The following is a 19,774-nucleotide window of genomic DNA, read 5'->3' as shown; positions in this document are numbered from 1 at the left end:
CACACACACACACAGAGGCAGAGACACAGGCAGAGGGAGAGAGAGGTCCCATGCAAGGAGCCTGACATGGGACTCAATCCGGGGCCTCCAGGATCCGGTCCCAGGCTGAAGGCGGCGCTAAACTGCCGAGCCACCTGGGTAGCCCTAAAATTGTCCTTTTCCCAGTCTTCTTTGCCTGTTTGGTTTTTCTTCATAAGGTATATATCACCACCCACCATACTATATTTTTTATCTATGTATTTTGTCTCTTTCTCCAGACTATAATCAAATCCCCACAAGTGTAGGAACCCTGTCTGTTTTGTCAGTACTGAATCTCCAGCACAAAGTAGGCACTCAGTAAATACTTGTGGAATAAAAGACATTTTTTTTTTGTCAAGTGTTTATTGAACCAGCAATGGCAAGAGAGATGGATATAAAATAACCATGAGCCCTGGAAACTTGCCCAAGTATAGGTCCCAGAGAGGAAGGGAGAGAATTGCTGTCTTAGAGATACCCTAGTTGAGGTCCCTAAGTTGCCATGAGGATTGAAACCGTTGGCGTATGTGGCATCTGACTCTACTCAGGTCATGATTTCAGGGTTTTGAGATTAAACCCCGAGTTGGGCTCCATGCTGGGCATGGAGTCTGCTTAAGATTCTCTTTCCCGGACAGCCCCAGTGGCTCAGGGGTTTAGCGCCGCCTGCAGCCCAGGGCGTGATCCTGGAATCCCATGTCGGGCTCTCTGTATGATGCCTGCTTCTCCCTCTGCCTGTGTCTCTGCCTCTCTCTCTCTCTGTTTCTAGGAATAAATAAATAAAATCTTAAAAAAAAAAAAAAAAAAAGATTCTCTTTCCCTCAGGATGCCTGGGTGGCTCAGTGGTTGAGAATCTGCCTTTGGCTCAGGGTGTGATCCCAGGGTCCAGGGATTGAGTCCTATATCAGGCTTCTCTTGAGGAGCCTGCTTTACCCTCTGCCTATGTCTCTGCTTCTCTGTGTCTCTCATGAATAAATGAATAAAATCATAAAATCTTTAAAAAAAAAAAAAAGATTCTCTCTCCCTCTCCCCTGACCCTTCTGTCCCTCTCTTTAAAAAAAATAAATTGGGCAGCCCAGGTGGCTCAATGGTTTAGCACTGCCTTCAAGCCCAGGGCGTGATCCTGGAGTCCTGGCATTGAGTCCTACGTCAGGCTCCCTGCATGGAGCCTGCTTCTCCCTCTGCCTGTCTTTGCCTCTGTGTGTGTGTGTGTGTGTGTGTGTGTGTGTGTGTGTGAGATGAATGAATAAATAAAATCTTTAAAAATAAATAAATATGATGTATGATTGTCTAGTAGGTGCTGAGAGAATGCTCATTCTCTTTGTGAAAATGCATAACTTCCTGACAATCTTAACATTCAGAAATTTAGTCATTCTCCATAATAGAGATTATTGTTATTGTTGGGAAACATAAAAATTATAATCTTTTTTTTTTGTTTAGAAAAAATTATAATCTTATAATAATAACAACAAAACTCCTATGCAGCCTGATGTTTTAATTAAGTGATAGAATACCTAATTTTGTCTTCAAAAGGAATCATGTTGAAATTTTTGCAAATTGTACACATGTTTTCATACAGGCTTTTCTAGTATCTGAGCGGACCTAAACCTCAGGTGAATCTTCATGAATCCACAGCTTAATGAACCTAAGGCAAGTTCATAAAAGAGGTGAATTCATGAGTGGGAAGGCACTAAAGTTTTCCTTTTAGCCTTTATTCAGTAAGATTTTTTTTTTGGCCTGGAGGCAGTTTAAGCTGTTGAGTACATTCACATTGGGTTTTATAATGAATCTCTACAGTGTACCCTGAAATTCATATTTACAGTGTTTTGCTTTGCAAAGGTGCATGTAAATTATATTATGAAGGGAGTTCTTCCATCATAAAAAGTAGAGTTTATGTTCTTATCTGATAACTTTTTAAAAAGATTTTATTTATTTATTCATGAGAGACACAGAGAAGAGAGGCAGAGACACAGGCAAAGGGAGAAGCAAGCTCCATGGAGGACAGGGAGCCTGATGTGAGACTCAATCCCGGGACTCCGGGACCACACCCTGGGCCAAAGGCAGGCGCCAAACTGCTGAGCCACTCAGGGATCTCCTCATCTAATAACTTTTGGATAAAGATTGTTTCTTATACTTTCATCAGGATGAAGAACTTGAATAGTGGTGTGTGTCTATGTTTTAAGTGTTTATGAATTTTAGTACTATTTTGTTCTTAAACTATTCGAGTAGTAACTTAAACTTTGGAGTCAGATGTTCCTGGGTCAGACATTCTGGCACTTCTTAGTCATGTGGCCTTGGGCAGTCCTTTGGTCTGTCTGCAGTGACGGGATCATCTTAGTGCCTTACTCCCTAGGCCTGTTGGGAGAATCAAATGATAGAATATGGGTAAGCAAAGAGGATGTCCATGAACATAGCAAGCGCAGAAATAATATTCTTATCAATAACATGTTGAAGTCCTGTTATGTGAAGTATCTTGTCATAAGCGTTATTTTAAGCATCTAAACTATATTAATATCAGCGGCACGTGGCTGGCTCAGAAGAGCACATGACTCTTGATCTCAAGGCCATGAGTTCAAGCCCCATATTGGGTATAGAGAGCAGATAGATAAAAAAAATTTTTAAGACTTTATTTATTTGTTTATGAAAGAGAGAGGCAGAGACACAGGCAGAAGGAGAAGTAGGCTCCCTGCAGGGAACCCATTGTGGGACTCCATCCCAGGATTTCAGGATCATGCCCTGAGCCCCTGAGCTGAAGGCAGATTCTCAACCACTGAGCCACCCAGGCATCCCTAGATAGATAAACTTTAAAATAGGTCAATACTTGGGGCACCTGGGTAGCTCAGTCAGGCTTCTGACTCTTGCTTTCAGGTCAGGTCATGGTCTCTGGGTAATGAGATTGAGCCACATGTCCAGCTTCATGCTCAGCAGGGAATCTGCTTGAAATTCTCTCTCCCTTTGCCCCTCTGCCCCGTGCGTGCACACTTTCTTTTGCTCTCTAAAATAAATCTTTTAAACAAAATTTAAAAATAAAATAGGTCAGGCACCTAAGTGGTTCAGTTGGTTAAGCATCTGCCTTTGGCTCAGGTCGTGATCTCAAGGTCCTGGAATTGAGTCCTGCATAGGGCTCCCTGGTCAGCAGGGAGTCTGCTTCTCCCTCTACCCCCCAGCTCCAGCTCGTGGTTGTTTTCTCTCTCTCTTGCAAAAATAAATAAATAAAATCTTTAAAAAAATAAAAATAGGGATCCCTGGGTGGCTCAGTGGTTGAGCATCTGCCTTTGGCTTGGGGCATGATCCCGGATCCAGGGATCGAGTCCCGCATTGGGTTCCTAAGGGGAGCCTGCTTCTCCCTCTGTCTATGTCTCTGCCTCTCTCTCTGTCTCTCATGAATAAATAAAATCTTAAAAATAAAGTATAAATAAAATAAGTCAATACTAGCAGAATTCGAAAAAAAAAAAATTTGTAGCACTGTATGTACCCTACCTCCAACAAGCAGTTTTTCTAAGCATAAAATATGAGCAAGACATTTACTGTGAAAACTTAAAATACTGAGGTTTCAGTTTTTAAAGTTGCTAACAAAGCTTAGGCAATCTTTTTTATGAGAGGCTTTGTATGGAGGTTAGTAAATGTTTAGTTTTCCTTTTCATGGTGATTTCTAGATCCTGGTTACAGTTATTGAACAATGCTAACACTGAACTTTTCTTCCATGGAACTTACTGAATTAGGTGAAACTTTATCTACTGTATCACTCTGCTGGAACAACGGTGGTCTGTCTTATTTCATTAGGAGGTCTTATCATGGCTCATGTCATTAGTGCCTGGATTTAGATTCCACAAAGCCCAAGGGACATCTATTTAAGTATTTTTCCCTTTGTAAATGGCATAGATAATCTCTAGGTAGTGGGACTTTTGTTTTCCAAACTTCACTTTTGTTTAGTTTTCTAAAGATGAGAAACATTTTGAGAATGGTGACTTGGAGTATTATAAACAAATTCAAAGTAGGATCATGGTATTCAAGAGCTTGCTCAAATCTGAAAGAGAAAATGGATAGTCATTTGTAAAAAGAATTATTATTGGACTTGCATTTCCTTTGCAAACTGTATTGTGATTTTGTATCATGAGATGAATAGAATTGACTATGGTGTATCTATACACATGATTATATTAAAGTGTTCTTCAGGGACACCTGGTGGCTCAGCAGTTGAGCAACTGCCTTCAGCTCAGAGTGTGATCCTCGAGTTTCAGAATCAAGTCCCTTCATGGAGCCTGCTTCTCCCTCTGCCTAAGTCTCTGCCTCTCTCCTTCTGTGTGTCTCATGTGTGTCTCATGGATAAATAAACAAAAGCTTTAAAAAAAAGTGTTCTTCAGAAACCGTATTTTGGTAAATATCTTTGTTATTTTAAGTTCTTTTTCCTACTGACAAAAGAATTAGTACTTTTAATATTAACAGACACAAAAACTTTATACAACTATAAATGTTTATTACTCGAGAAAAAAATACACAAGGAGATAGTGTATTCATTTAAAGTTATTTCCATTGATAAAAATATTTTACTGATTGTATAGGTTTTATAGGTTGGATAATTGGCATAGCTAGATGTGTTGTTTTTCCCTTACATAACTATACTGATACATAATTCACATACCATAAGAATCATCCCCCCTTTTTAAAGATTTTATTTATTTGAGAGAGAGCACAAGCAGTAGGAGGGGCAGAGGGTAAGAGAGAAACAGGCTGCCCACTGAGCAGAGAGCCCCATGTGGGGCTTGATCCCAGGACCCTGAGATCATGACCTGAGCTGAAGGCAAACACTTAACTGACTGAGCCACCCAGGAGCCCCAAAATTCACCCTTTTAAAGTGTACAGTTCAGTGGTTTTTATATATTTACAGAACTGGGTTGCCATCACCATGTCTAATTTGACCACATTTTCATCATCCCAGAAAGAAATGCTGTACCCCTTACAGTCACTTCCCATTTTTTCCCCCACCCCCATCCTCGGGCAACCAAACTGTTCTACTTTCTATCTCTATAGATTTGTGTGGTCTGGATGCCTCATGTAAATGGAATCATATAATACGTGACTTTTGTATCTGGCTGTTTCCACTTGGCATCCTGTCTCTGAAGTTCATCTATGTTGTATCACTCAGTTTACACCTCTCTTTGCCCGAGTAGTTTTCCATTCTATAACTACACCACATTGATTTATTCATTCATCAGTTTGGGCTATTTACATGTTGTGGCTATTATGAATCATGCTGCTGTAGACATTTCTGTTCAAGTTTTTGTGTAAGACAGATTTTTAATTCTGTTGGATATGTACCTAGGAGTAGGTAGATATGTTTTAAGAAATACATACAGGAATATATTTTCTTGAATTTTACAAAGAAATTTATCGACAGAAATCTTATTCTGAAAATTTGGGGTATACTTAATGTAAATTTTTGAAAGTTTAAGAAAATATAATTAGAACATTTATATGGTTTTAGCCACATACTTTTACAGTTAGTTGATTAATTAGAAAAAAATGCATGATTCTTTGTTCTGACTTTCTTATATAATGATTAATTTTGCATTTCAGATATGTTCAGACATAAACAGATAAAACTTAGTTAATTGAGAAATGGTAATTGTTAAATAATGGGAAGTATAAGTAGGAAGGTATTTATTAAAATGTTTGCTCTTTCCCTTTGTATTTTGTCCTAAGCAGTTTAGAGTAGTGGTTCAGAGCAGAGCCTGGGAGTCAGACCAGGGTCACCTCCCACTCTGGTATTAATTAGCTCAGTGACCTTGGACAAGTTATTTAACCTCTGCACACCTCCTTTCCCTACTCTGTAAAATGAAGAGTAGTATCTGTCTTACAGAGTTGATGTGAGAATTGAGAATGTGTGAGGTGCATATCGTGCCTAATAATAAGCACCGAGAAATAGTGATGGCAATGCAGTGATTTTTCATGTAGCTTGGTGTCATCAGGCCGTGAGAGCAGTATTTCATTTATAAACTTCTTGGACCATGACCCACACTAAGTACCTGTTACAGGATGATTCAGTCTTAGAGACACACACACACATATGCATCTGGTAAATGTATGTAGTTGGAATTTCAGGGGCTAACACTTACCATGTGTAATCATGTACTACTTCATTTTTTACTTTAATAGGCTTTCTTTATTTTTTTAAAGATTTTATTTTATTTATTTATTCATGAGAGACACACACACAGAGAGAGAGAGAGAGAGAGGGCGAGGCAGAGACACAGGCAGAGGGAGAAGCGGGCTTCATGCAGGGAGCCCGACACGGGACTCGATCCCGAGACTCCAGGATCATGACCTGAGCTGAAGGCGACACTAAACCGCTGACCCACCCAGGCTACCAAATAGGCTTTTTTTAATTTATTTTTTTTAATTTACTTTTTAAAAGATTTGTTTGTTTGTTTATTTATTTATGATAGACATAGAGGCAGAGACACAGGAGGAGGGAGAAGCAGGCTCCACTCCGGGAGCCCAATGCGGGACTTGATTCTGGGACTCCAGGATCGGGCCCTGGGCCGAAGGCAGGCACTAAACTGAGCCACCCAGGGATCCCCTAGCTTTTTTTTTCCCCCTAGCTTTTTTTTAGATAAATTTTAGGTTTACAGAAAAATTGAGTCCCCTTAGTTTCCCCTATTATTTTTTTTAAAGTTTTATTTATTTGAGTAAGAGCGCACACAAGCCTGGCGGAGAGGGAGAGGAAGAGGGGAGACACAGCCTGCCCATTGAGCAGGGAGGCTCAGGGATCCCAGGACCCTGAGGTCATGACCTGAGCCCAAGGCAGACGCTTCACCACCTGAGCCACCCAGGTGCCCCCAGGATTCTCCTATTATCAACATCTTGTATTGATGTATTACATTTGTTGTAATTGACAAACTAATGTTGATAAATTATTAACTAAAGGCCATAGTTTACATGGGTTCAGTCATTATAATGTACAGTTCTGTGGATTTTGACAAATGTGCAATGTTTATCCACTCTACACTATCATACAGAGTATTTTCACTGCTTTGAAAGTCCTTTGTGCTCTGCTTTTTCATCCTTTCCTGTCCCCAAAACCTCTGGCAACCACTAATCTTTTTATTGTCTCCATAGGTTTCACTTTTCCAGAGCTATCATATAGTTGAAATATATCTTGTGTGTGTAGCCTTTTCATACTGGTCTCTTTCATTTAGCAATATGCATTTAAGATTCCTCTAGGTCTAAAATCTTAAAAAAAAAAAAATTCTTCTTTTTGTGACTTGATAGCTCATTTCTTTTTTTATTACTGAATAATATTCCGCCGTCTGGATGGACCACTGTTGTTTACCCATTCACCTGCTGAAGGACATCTTGGTGGCTTCCAAGTTGGGCTGTTATGAATGGAGCTGCTATAAACATTGCTGTGTAGGTTTTTGTATGTAAGTGTCGGATTCATTTGAGTAAATATCAAGGAGCTCAGTTGCTGAATCATATGGTAAGGGTATGTTTAGTTTTGTAAGAAAGTGCCAGGCTGCCTTCCAGAGTGGCTGCACCATTTACATTCCCATCACCAAGCTCTTGTTCTGCCTCCTTACCAGCATTTAGTGTTGTCAGCGTTCTGGGGTTTGGCCATTCTAATAGGTGTGTGGTGTCAGTATTGTTTTATTTTATTTTATATTTTATTTTATTATTATTTTTTAATATTTATTCATGAGAGACACAGAGAGGCAGAGGAAGAAGCAGGCTCCATGCAGGGAGCCTGATGTGGGACTTGATCCCGGGTCTCCAGGATCATGCCCTGGGCTGAAAGCGGCGCCAAACCACTGAGCCACCAGAGCTGCCTGTCAGTATTGTTTTAATTTGCACTTCCCTAGTGGCCTGTGATGTTGAGCATCTTTTCTGCTTATTTGCCATCTGTATGTCTTATTTGATCTTTTAGGACCTTTGGTTCATATTTTGATTGGTTTGTTTTCTTATTACCAAGTTTTAAGAGTTTTTTGTATATTTAGGATATAAGTCCATTATCAGATACGTATTTTGTAAATAATGTCTCCTAGTCTGTGGTTTGTCATTTTGTTCTCTTAACACTGTTTTATATTGCTCTGTTCTACTCCATTAGAAACCAAAACTGGCCCTTGAGGCACTAATTGATTTTACAGCCCACTAGTAGGTCATAGCCTGTGGTTTGAAAATCTGTGTTTGCTCTGCTTCCCTAACGTTCACATGGACAATGTCAGTAAAGCAACTGTTCTGGGCAGTGATTCCCAACATTGATCAACAGGAGTTCAGAGTTGATACTGCCCTTTTTCTATTGTAGAGGATTCTTTAAATTTTAGTGAATAGACTAAATTTGGTCAGCTGCATCACCTCTTCATCTGATAGTAATGACATATCTAAGTGTAATGGTTAAGCTCCATGAAATTTTGTATTTCTACATGGTTTTAGACAGATTTCCTTAAAATGCATATGCATTTATGTATTTTTTAAATGCATATGCTTTTAAATACTGAAGAGATTCAGTTAAGGGAAGCTAAGGTGTGTACTTTGTATTTCCAGGAATAACGTATGACTTAGATTTCACCTGTTCAAATTGGTGAGATGGAATTTTTGTATAATGGAATATATGCTTTTTAAATGTTAAATCATTTTTTAAAATTTGTATTTATTCATGAGAGACACAGAGAGAGATACAGAGACATAAACAGGGAGAAGCAGGCTCCCTGCAAGGACCCCAATGTGGGACTCGATCCCAGGACCCTGGGATCATGCCCTGAGCCAAAGGCAGATACTTAACCACTGAGCCACCCAGGTGCCCTAAATGTTAAATCATTAAAGCCAAACAAAAACAGTAATTTGAGCTAAACAGAATTGATATGGTTACTGAGGATCTAATTTATAATGGTTGTTTAACTTTTTTTTTTAAAGTAGACTCCCCACCCAGGGTAGGGTCCAATGTGACGCTTGAACTCACAACCCTGAGATCAAGACCTGAACTGGGATCAAGAGTCGGACACTTAACCACTTAAACAACTGAGCCACACAGGCATCCCTGGATATTTAACTTTGAATAGATGCTACTCAAATATTTACATGTATTTGCCCTCTCAAAAGGGTTAACATGTATTCTTGCAGTTTTATACTTCTCATTGATTAGAAAATTTTTTCATTGCTCTCCACAGGGCAATTCTGTTTTGTTTTTTTCCTAGAATAATGCAAACCCCAGTTTTGGAAATTGAACTTAACATGATTTTACTAAACTATTCTGTTTTCTATGGAGTTAATCTTATTCCTCCCAAATTTTGGAGGGGCAGGGAAAACTCACTCCCTGATACCCTGCAGTGCCACCTTGTGGAAAGAGGGAAGGCTTTAGCAAGGGACGTCCATGCATCTCTAGGTTTGAGTGAAATCTGCCAAGTGTCACATGTGTACAGACTCCTGACTTTCATGCTAACGTTTTTCAAAAAGTTTTTCCCTTCTCTCTGATGTGGATCAACTCACTGATTAGAGGGGTATGATACTGGCAGTCTTTTTTATAGAGACCTTGATGATAAGGCAGGAGTCCTTCATAACCCAACCTATTGAAAAAAGAAATTTTATTTTTATTTTTTTTTTTTTGAAAAAAAATATATATGGCTGGAGAAGTTTATTGAGTGCCTACTATATTCTGGGCACAACTGCAGGCAGTAGTGATACAGCAGTGAATTAAGTAAATTTTTTGTTCTTAGGGAGCAGTGAGGAATAGACAGGGGATAAACATAAATATAGATTGGTGGTGAGTGCTAAGAAGAAAAGAAAAAGCGGGACAGTAAAAAGATTGAGTGATAGACTAGTGTTATGTTAGATACATTGATTAGGGAAAGCTCCTCTCATAAGGTGACATTGGAGCAGAGGCCTGAAAGAAGAGAATAATACAGCCATGCTAATAGCTGAGGGAAGCATGGTCTAGGTAAAGAATAAGTGCAAAGGCCCTGAGGCAGGAATTGGCTTGCTCTGTTGGAAGAACAGTGAAAACATGTTCTTTCACTGTGGCTAGAGCAGGAAAATGAAGGGAGGTACGGTAAGGGGTAAGATCAAAGTGGTGTTCTGTGTGATACAGATCATGTAGGACCTTGTAGACAGGACTTGGGACTTTGGAATTTATTCTGAGAGAGGTAGAAAACCACTTGGGGGTATTAGGTGAAGTGATATAACTGAATGAATGGCAGAAGTAGAAATATGGACCAATTAGGGTGCTCTTGCAGAGGTCCAGCTGAATGGTAGTGGTGGGTTGGGCCAGGGTAGTAGCAATGGAAAAGAGCAATCAGATTCTGGGTATACTTTGAAATTAGGATCCATAGTATTACTAATGTGTTCTTTGTGGAGGATGAGAGAGAAGGGAGTCAAGAGTACCTCCCAGGTCTGTCTGATTTTGTGTTCCTTGCTCTGGGTGGGGAGGGTAAGGGGGGAGGAGAGAAGGGCTCCCTGGCATTTGTTTTTCTGTCTTTGAGAGGCTAATTTAGGGAAGTGGCATGAGGCATTCAAGGGGAGATCTTAGACTTAGTTTTCCTTACAGCACTAACATTTCTGAGTTTCTAAATTGGTGAATCGGTGAACAGTGTTACAATATGTTAGGTCGGAAGGGAGCTGAGGCTGATTCTCATATTGGGGCACACAGCCTGTTAGGAAACTTGAAAGGGTTTTCTGACTCCAGGTGGTGCTTTCTATGGCTTTTATGAACTGCTTACTTATAAGCTACCAGGTGAGTTATTTATTACCTGCAGTAACTGCAGTATGGTATAGCTTTTATCATTTTATTTCTCCTCAGTTATCTTTGTTGTCCCTGTGTTCCTTTTCCACTAGATATGGAAATAGGTGGGGTTGGTGGGCCAAGGCATCTAATGTTTTATTTGAATGGCTGAGGGCCAGCAAAGTCTGATAAACGTTGTCCTAACTGGTATATCCTATCCACATTGTCTCCTGAACTACTGAGGAGAAGCTGTGACCCAGGGAGGCAGGAGGGGGTGCACAGCAAAATCAGTGATAGAGCCAATGATAAAATTTGACTTATTTCAAGCTTCTTTGTATTGCATAAGCAGAATTCCTTATTTCCTTTTCTGGAAGTGTGTAGTCCTACATTTACCTTTACTGTGGTATAATTTATATACCATAGCACTCAATTTCAAGTAAACAATTAAGTGATCTATAGTAAATTTGCAGAGTTGTACAACCATCAGTGCAGTCTAATTTTAGAACTTTTATTTCACCCTAAAGAGAAATATTGTGCCTCTTTACAGTCTATTTCCCCTAGTTTCTATCTCTCTGGGTTTACTTGTTATGGACACTTCACATAAATGGAATTATATAATATGTGATTGTTTGTGTAAGCATAATTTTTTCACGTAGCATAATATTTTCAAGGTCCATCCTTGTTGCAGCCTGGATGTGTCAGTACTTTGCTTCTTTTTATGGCTGAATAATATTCTATTGTATGATATACCTCATCCGTTTATTGGTTAGTAGACGTTTGGATTGTTTCCTCTTTTTGGCTATTATGAATAATGCTGCTTATGAATATTTGCATACCAGACTTTGTATGGACATATATTTTTATTCACTTGGATAGGTAACTAGGAGAGGAATTGCTGGATCAGATGGTAATAAATCTGTGTTTAACGATTTAAACTGCTGAATGGTTTCTCAAAATGGCTATACCAGTTTATATTCTCATACCAGTGCATGAGAGTTCTAGTTTCTCCACATCCTCATCAACACTTGGTTATTATCTGACTTTTTGATTATAGGATAGCTCCTTTTTTGTTGTTGTTATGCATCATTGTTCCACCAGCTTTACTGAGATATGGTTGAGGTGTAGAATGTTGTATCATTGTATAATTGATATATAACATTGTATAACATTATATACAGAGTGATGATTCAATACATATGTATATTGCAGTTAGTTCCTATTTTATGTCTTATACGTCCCTAATTTGTGCTTTGTTTGGTTTCTTTGGACTGACAGGAACATCCTTTAAATGCCAAGTTTGTAAAAATGTTAAAGTATATATATATAGATGTTTGTAGATATATGAATTTGTGATTATTACTGATTAGTTGACTTTATGTAGCTCCAGTGTCCTTGAAAGTAAGGGTAAAGTGAACTCTCAGATTACTCCGTATGGTTATATAGTTACCTGCCTGCTGACCTGTCTTCATTCACTGAGCACCATTTAGGAGTCCAGCATTGCACTCAGGCTCTGAGTTCAAGCACGCTAGTCCTGCCCTCACTGGCCTTATGGTAGTTCTGGGGTTTTTAGGTTAAACAAATAATAATAAGTATAAATACAGCTTGAGACACACTTAGATGATTTCAAAGCCTGGTAATGGGTTACACCTCTCTCCTGTGAATCACAAACACTGTTCCAGTAGAGGATGTAATCAAGAAAACACCCATTATTTAGTGTAAGAATGTGGCACTAGAAATAGCCACAGTCTGTCAGAGCAGAATAGGAGGCTCTGTCTCAGGTTGGGTCAGGAAGGACAAACATTGGTGTCTGGAAAACTTCCAAGAGGAGGCAATGAGTGTAGATGATTGAGGAGGAGGAGCTGGGTGTGCAGTCTGTGGGAGTGGCTTGTCTGGGCAGGGGGGCGGTTGGAGGCTGGCATCCTGTCCTCACGTGCTGTGTGTGTTACAGCGCACAGTACACACCTTGGCAGGTTTTTCTAACTGTGATTAACCAGATCTCTTCTCCAGCATACTCATTTTTAGGAAGGATAAACATTAACTGCTTTTTCTCTGTACTTGTTTTCTTTAGTTCCTATTGAATTTCATCTATCTTATACTTTGTATTAAAAGAAGAAATAACACTACCTGTCAGATTGTGACATGCTATCAGTTCTAAGATATACTATGATTTTAGAGATACTAAATTGTAAACAAAACAAAAAGTGCTTCTAGGATCCATACAATATAATACTTGTGTTAGATATGTTTAGTTTTTTTTTTTAAGTGAAGGAAATCTTGCTAGAACGGCAGTCACATGCCTTTTCAGCTTTAATTTTAGGTGATGCCTTAAAAAGTCTACCATCCAGATCAATACCAGCTTCGTTTATCTTGAAAGCTTTAAATCTGCCATGATTATAATGAAATTAGCTTTGATTGAAATATTGGAGATTACAACAAATGAATTTTGCTAAGATTAGAAAAGATAAGGTTTACTAGACTATAATACAGAGCTTAAAAACTGAAGTAATGTTTAGTGACTTTTGGATGAGTTATCTGGGTGGTCTTAGCTTTTACAATTACATGTCCAGACTCCTAACTGTGCCATTCTTGCCTCTCTCTCCTCCCCCACCCTAGCGCGCTGATCTTACTTGTGAGCTGAAAAGTCTGGGTAATTTAAAAGTGCCCCAAAATAGTGTCATTCCATCATTCATTCTGACAGCATGTTCATCAAGGACTGCTCTTGAGAGCAAGTGAGCACAAGCCGTGTTTTTATGAGTACATGCTAACAGGGCTGCTTGGGGCCCATGGTGGGAGGTGAGCATGCCGATACCAGTTCTGGCTAGAGTTCTGGCATCCAGAAGCCAATGATGTAAACACTCACTGCCTCGTGGTGTTGAGAACATACTGCGGGCTGCTGCAGCAGGCAGAGGAATAAAAATACTCTGAGGAACTGCGGGAAGCAGAGCACTCTACTACTTGTTAGTGAACTATAGTATTAGCACGTAAAGGGAAGGTGGTTAAAAAAAAATATTTTAACTAGTTTGAAATTTTGATTTACAATGCATGATTTAGGAAAATATATTCTTAAATCCTGAAAAGCATTGTCTGTGAAATTACAAAATGTATCATTAGAAGTATAAAATGTGTGTAAACAAGAATAAAAATACATTCTGGCTCTGTTGAAACTGGGAAAGCATTAAACTGTCCCTTTAGTTCTGGACATGTTTGCACCAGATGCAAGAATTACTATTTTTTTCCCAAATTCTATAGATTCCAGGCCATTTATTTCCATATTCAAAAGCCCCCAATTTTATAATTTTCTCTTATGCATTAGTGGACAGAAATAACTGCTGAACTTCCTGTAAAATTGAAATGTATTTATAATATATAAGAAGAACAGACAAAAAATGCTTTTTCATTGAACAGACTGATGTATCTTAGATTATGTTCAGTATTTCCTCTGTGGTATGGTATGGTGGAGGCTTTCTATCCTGCATATCATTCATGGAGTCAACCAGATGTTGGTGTGCCTACCATGCCTCAGATACTGCCGAGGCAGGGGGAGATGTGGGATTCAGAAGGGGATTGCTTAGAGCCTAGTGAGCAGGGGAGAGACATGTTAATGCTGTGATGTAAGTAATAAAGATAGGCATGAAGAGTAACTGGATCACAAAGGACAGAGCATGTAGCCTCCCTGGTGAGAGGAGGAGGTGAAAGGGAGGTTTTGCAAAAGTGGTAGCATATGAACTGAATTTTGGAGGGTGAATTGAAGTTTACAGGCAAGCAGACGAAGTGCTCAGGGACAGCAGCCTGAGAGAACTCGACTGGAGTTGAGGGAGCAAGACTCAGTGTGTGAAGGGCCTGGGACTGGGAGGCCAAGAAGGTTATGCTGCGTTGTGTCTGCTGTGCTGGGAGCTGGGAGCTCACCGTGGAGGCTATAGGCTTTGTCAGAGGATATTCTCGGGAAATCCAAGCCTCAAAAGCTTCTCTGGGGAAGAAGGTAGAGGTTCACACGAACATTTGACTCTTAAGTGCTCAGTAGAGAAACCTGTTTCCTGTTTATGTACTAGAAAAAAAATCATTTGGGAAGGGCTGCTGTTCAGCAGTGTGGAACTCCTGAGTGTTTTAAGTAAAGGAATGACTTCATTTGGAAAGTGAACTGGCAACGCCAGAGGTGAGGTTGGAGTGAGGAGAGGTTGGTGGCAAGGAAACCAGTTGAAAACTGTTACCAATTTTGGGTACATAATATCTGATCATCAATATAAAGATGTTTAATCTCAAAATTTAGGAATTTAGGGCACTTTCAAGGAAACTATTTTAACAGTGAACTAAAATACTTAATTGACAGCTGAGATTTTAAGTGAGAGGAGGATTTTGGGACATGCAAGTTTTGTTTCTGACTTTGATCAAAGAATAAACTGAAATATTTCATAATACTGATTAAAGGAAATCTTTGGTTTGAATTGTACTTCAGGAGTAATTTTTTTTTTAAATAAATAAATAAATAAATAAGTAAATAACAGAGAGAGAGAAGGGTGGGCAGAGACATAGGCAGAGGGAGAAGCAGGCTCCATGCAGGGAGCCTGTTGTGGGACTTGATCCCACCCTGGGCTGAAGGCAGCACTAAACTGCTGAGCCACCGGGGCTGCCCTACTGAACCACTGGGGCTGCACAGGAGTAATTCTTTTTTAAGATTTTATTTATTTGGTAGAGGGTCAGGGGGTAGTGACAGAGGGGGAGGGGAGAAGCAGGTTTCCTGCTGACCCTGACATGGGGCTCAATCCCAGGACCTCAAGATCATGATCTGAGCCAAAGGAAGACACTTAACTGACTGAGCCACCCAGCCACCCCAGGAGTAATATTTTTTAAAAAATCCCTTCTAGGGGCACCTGGGTGGCTCAGTTGGTTAAATCTGACCCTTGAATTTAGCTCAGGTCTTGATTTCAGGGTTGTGAGTTCAAGCTCCATGTTGGGCTCCATGCTGGATGTGGAGCCTACTTAAAAAAATAAAATAAAAAAGAAATCCCTTCCATTTTGATCACTTTAGATCTTAGATCAAAATGGTAGGTTTATTTTAAAGATTAAGAAAAATACTGGACAATTTTTTTTAACACATGATAATGTATTTTCATGTTTAAGGGCCACTTGCATTTTATTATGATACATTGTTGTATTTGCTCAGCCAACTTTTTAAAACTTTTTTAAAAACTAGGCTCTAAACCCAACGTGGATCTCAAACTCATGACCCCGAGATCAAGAGTTAGACACTCCATGGACTGAGCCAGCCAGGCGCCCCTTCCTCAGCCAGTTTTTGAAATAAATGGGATATTTGGTCTTTTTATTATCACTTTTTAGGAGCTTTTTTATATGTTAAGGAGATTAGCCTTTTATTCGTAATTTGCATTGCAAAAATTTTCCCCTCAGTTCGTCTTTTTTGCTTGAATATATCAATCTTTTTTTATAGTGTCTGGTTTTTTAACTAAAGCCAGAATGAGCTTCTGTACGCCAAGGTTATAAAAATGAATTTACTTGGTTTTATTCTAGAACTTTTATAAATTTATGATTTATATTTAAATATCTGAATTAGTAGGAGGTTATGCTGGTAAAGGATGTGTGATACGAATCCATTTTTTTTCCCCAGATGGGAATTTTAATTGTTCAAACATCAGTCATTGCATAGCCTTTTGCTCTCCTCAGTTTTGAGATATCTCCATCATTTACCATTTTCTGTTTCTGGACTTCATAATTTGTTCCATTGATATATTTATGTACTACTGCCATATTGTTTCGAGGCTTTATAGCATCTGGTAATGCTAATTCCCTTCTTTTGGAATTTTCCCGACTTGTTTTTCATTTTAATTTTTCTACATGAATTTTGTTTATTCATTTTAACTTTATTATTTGTGTAGTCTCCATACCGAGTGTGGGACTTGAACTCATAACCCTGAGATCAAGAGTTGCATGCTGTTCCGACTAAGCCAGTCAGGCTCCCCTCTACATGAATTTTAGAATTAGCTTATCTGTTTCCCAAAACTAATCCTGCAGGCATTTTGGTGTGGGTGGGAGGAGTGGGAGGTGGAGGGAATTGTTTAAATTTACAGGTTAATCTCCTTATGATAGTAACTTTATGTTGTAACTTTAATCTTTTCTCTTACAGATGATATTAACCGTGTTCTTGAGCAACAATGAACAGATTCTAACAGAAGTTCCTATAACACCAGAAACAACGTGTCGGGATGTTGTGGAATTTTGCAAAGAACCTGGAGAAGGCAGTTGTCACTTAGCTGAGGTGTGGAGGGGAAATGGTACGTGTTAGACACTGCAGATATAAGTGCATAATATTTATAGAATGCAAGGTATTGCTTCTAGTTCTTAGTTATCTGTAGTAATGAACTGAGTAATTAAAACCACATTACGTGGGGTAAGAGTTTACAGATGCCTTTTGTAAAAGATACGTGATCTGTTCCTTACTAGTGCCATCTGAGATAAGCTTGGAAAATGGATGCAGCTCTTCTGTGAGATCTTTTTTTTTTTTTTAAGATTTTATTTATTTATTCATGAGAGACACAGAGAGAGAGAGAGAGAGAGGTAGAGACGCAGGGAGGAGAAGCAGGCTCACTGCAAGGAGCCCGATGTGGGCCTCGATCCTGGCACTCCAGGATCATGCCCTAGGCCAAAGGCAGGCGCCAAACCGCTGAGCCACCTAGGCGTCCCTGTGAAATCTTTTTTGATCTCACTGTGAACCATATGAGAGTTCTTTGTCCTCTGAGGCTTTACAGTGTTTTGTTTGATATGTGTTGAGTTGTTCATCTACTTTTCATTTCACCTCTGAAACTTCAAGGCAGAAACACTTATATTATTTTTCCCTATGTACAACACCTGTTAAACAGTAGGCCCTTGAAAAATATTAAGTTGTGAAGAGCAAATGCAGTTGACCCTTGAATAACATGGATTTGAACTGCTCAGGCCCACTTGTGTGTGGATTTTTTTCAGTAAATATAGTGGAAAATTTTTGGAGATTTGCAACAATTTGAAAAAACTGGCAGATGAACCACATAGCCTAGAAATACAAAACAAACAAACAAACAAACAAAAAAAACATGTTTTCCCTTCTCTTAGGCGTATACTTAGGAGTAGGATTGCTGGGTGGTAAGGCAGTTGTTTAACTTGAGGAATTGCCAGCCTCTTTTCCAAAGCAACCATTTTACATTCTCAGCAGCAGTAAATGAGGGTTCCAGTTTCTCCACATTCTTGCCAACACTTGGTATTATGTATATGATTCTAGCCAACCTAGTGGGTGTGAGTGGTATCTAATTGTGGTTTTGATTTGCATTTCCCTAGTGACTAATCATGTTGAGTATCTCTTCATGTACTCATTGGCAATTTGCATATCTTTAGAGAAATGCCTATTTATTTATTTATTTTTAAAATATTTTATTTATTAATTCATGAAAGACACAGGTAGAGAGAGAGGCAGAGACACAGGCAGAGTGAGAAGCAGGCTCCATGCAGGGAGCCCGACTTGGGACTCGATCCCAGGTCTCCAGGATCACGCCCTGGGCTGAAGGCGGTACTAAACCACTGAGCCAGCCAGGCTGGCTGAGAAATGCCTATTTAAATCTTTTGTCCATTTTTTTAATTGAGTTGTTTTTTATTATTGAGTTATAAGAGTTCTTTGGTTTTGGAGTATAACTGACATAAAATGTACTAGTTTTATGTATACCTAATGATTTCATATTTGTATATATTGTGAAATGATCACTTTAGTTAAGTCTAGTTAACATCCGTCAGCATACAGTTAAAAAAATTTTTTTTCTTGTGACAAGAACTTTCAAGATCTACTCTTTGAGATCTTGAAAAGTTTTCAAATATGCAATACAGTATTATTAACTAAAGTCACCCTGCTGTACGTTACATCCCCAGTAAGAGTTCTTTATATATTCTAGACAAAAGTCCCTCATTGGGTATATGATTTTTAAATATTTTCTTCCAAAGTCTTGTGCTTTTAATGTTCTCCTTAGCATTCCGAACAAACATTTCAGGGCACATTGAGAGGCGTTTGACTTTGGTAAGTGTTGGGACTATCACTAAACCAGAGGTAAGAGGGTAGGTCCTCAGTTGTCTGATAACAGTGACAGGAAGCAGTGGGACAGTTACATAATGACAGTGTGTTGGGGGACTGGCAGTAGAGCCTGATCATTCTTTTTTTTTTTTTTTTTTTGACCCTGATCATTTTTATTGTTCCTTCTTCCCCAATCACTTAGCATCTTGTTCTTTGTTACTTGTTATCACTACTAAGTCCTTACCTCCTTCTCCCTCCTTTTACTTTTCCGGGAAGGAATAAACTTTTTCTCTAAGTATCATTGCCCCAGTTGGTCCCTGGTCATGGAGAATGTTCATCTCCCTTACAGGAGTCTCTCAGTGGTGCTCTCCTTATCTCCAGGCCCACCTGAAATCCTAACCTGTTGTTTTACCTCACCAGGAATGAGGACTAATGCCTCACAGCAGAGAGTCATAGCATACTACATTTGCCATGGCTTTTGTATATGCCGTTCTTATTGTCTAGAACAATCCTTAGCACCCACCCCATCTTTGCTTGACTAACTTCTGTTCACTCTTTGCCTCTCAGCCCTTCCTTGAATGTCAGTGTTAAGTGTCGCTCCTCTGTGCTGCAATGCTGTTGTTGTATTTATCAGAACATAATGCAGTCATGTTCACATCTCTCATTGGATTACAATTCCTGAAGGCAGCAGCTTGTCTGTTCACCATCATATCCCCTCAGTAAAAACTTAAATCGTTGAGTAAAACAGCAAAGCTGGGTCTTGAAAAGTTATTTTCTTTTTTTTTTTTAATTTTTATTTATTTATGATAGTCACAGAGAGAGAGAGGCAGAGACACAGGCAGAGGGAGAAACAGGCTCCATGCACCGGGAGCCCGACGTGGGATTCGATCCTGGGTCTCCAGGATCGCGCCCTGGGCCAAAGGCAGGCGCCAAACCGCTGCGCCACCCAGGGATCCCCGAAAAGTTATTTTCTAGTGGGTAAGATTCAGAGAAATGGGAAAGCACTTAGA

At 39.3% G+C, this 19,774-nt stretch overlaps 1 protein-coding gene across 5 annotated transcripts in view; it reads left to right on the top strand.

Annotated features, from left to right (window-relative positions):
* Nucleotides 1-19,774, top strand: part of PPP1R13B (protein phosphatase 1 regulatory subunit 13B) — a 90,119-nt gene that overhangs the window by 20,926 nt on the left and 49,419 nt on the right. For 2 of the 5 annotated variants that reach the window (XM_077910734.1, XM_077910733.1), the window contains exons 1-2: nucleotides 14,574-14,702; nucleotides 16,860-17,007. In XM_077910734.1, the coding sequence (XP_077766860.1) occupies nucleotides 14,589-14,702; nucleotides 16,860-17,007 (262 nt within the window). In that variant the 5' untranslated portion in view covers nucleotides 14,574-14,588. Of the gene's footprint in view, nucleotides 1-13,430; nucleotides 13,453-14,573; nucleotides 14,703-16,859; nucleotides 17,008-19,774 lie in introns of those variants that run through there. The other 3 variants (XM_077910737.1, XM_077910735.1, XM_077910736.1) reach the window with 2 other exon arrangements.

The sequence above is a fragment of the Canis aureus genome, chromosome 9 (assembly GCF_053574225.1).
Source record: "Canis aureus isolate CA01 chromosome 9, VMU_Caureus_v.1.0, whole genome shotgun sequence".
NCBI lineage: Eukaryota > Metazoa > Chordata > Mammalia > Carnivora > Canidae > Canis > Canis aureus.
This window is presented reverse-complemented; position numbering and strand designations above follow the sequence as displayed.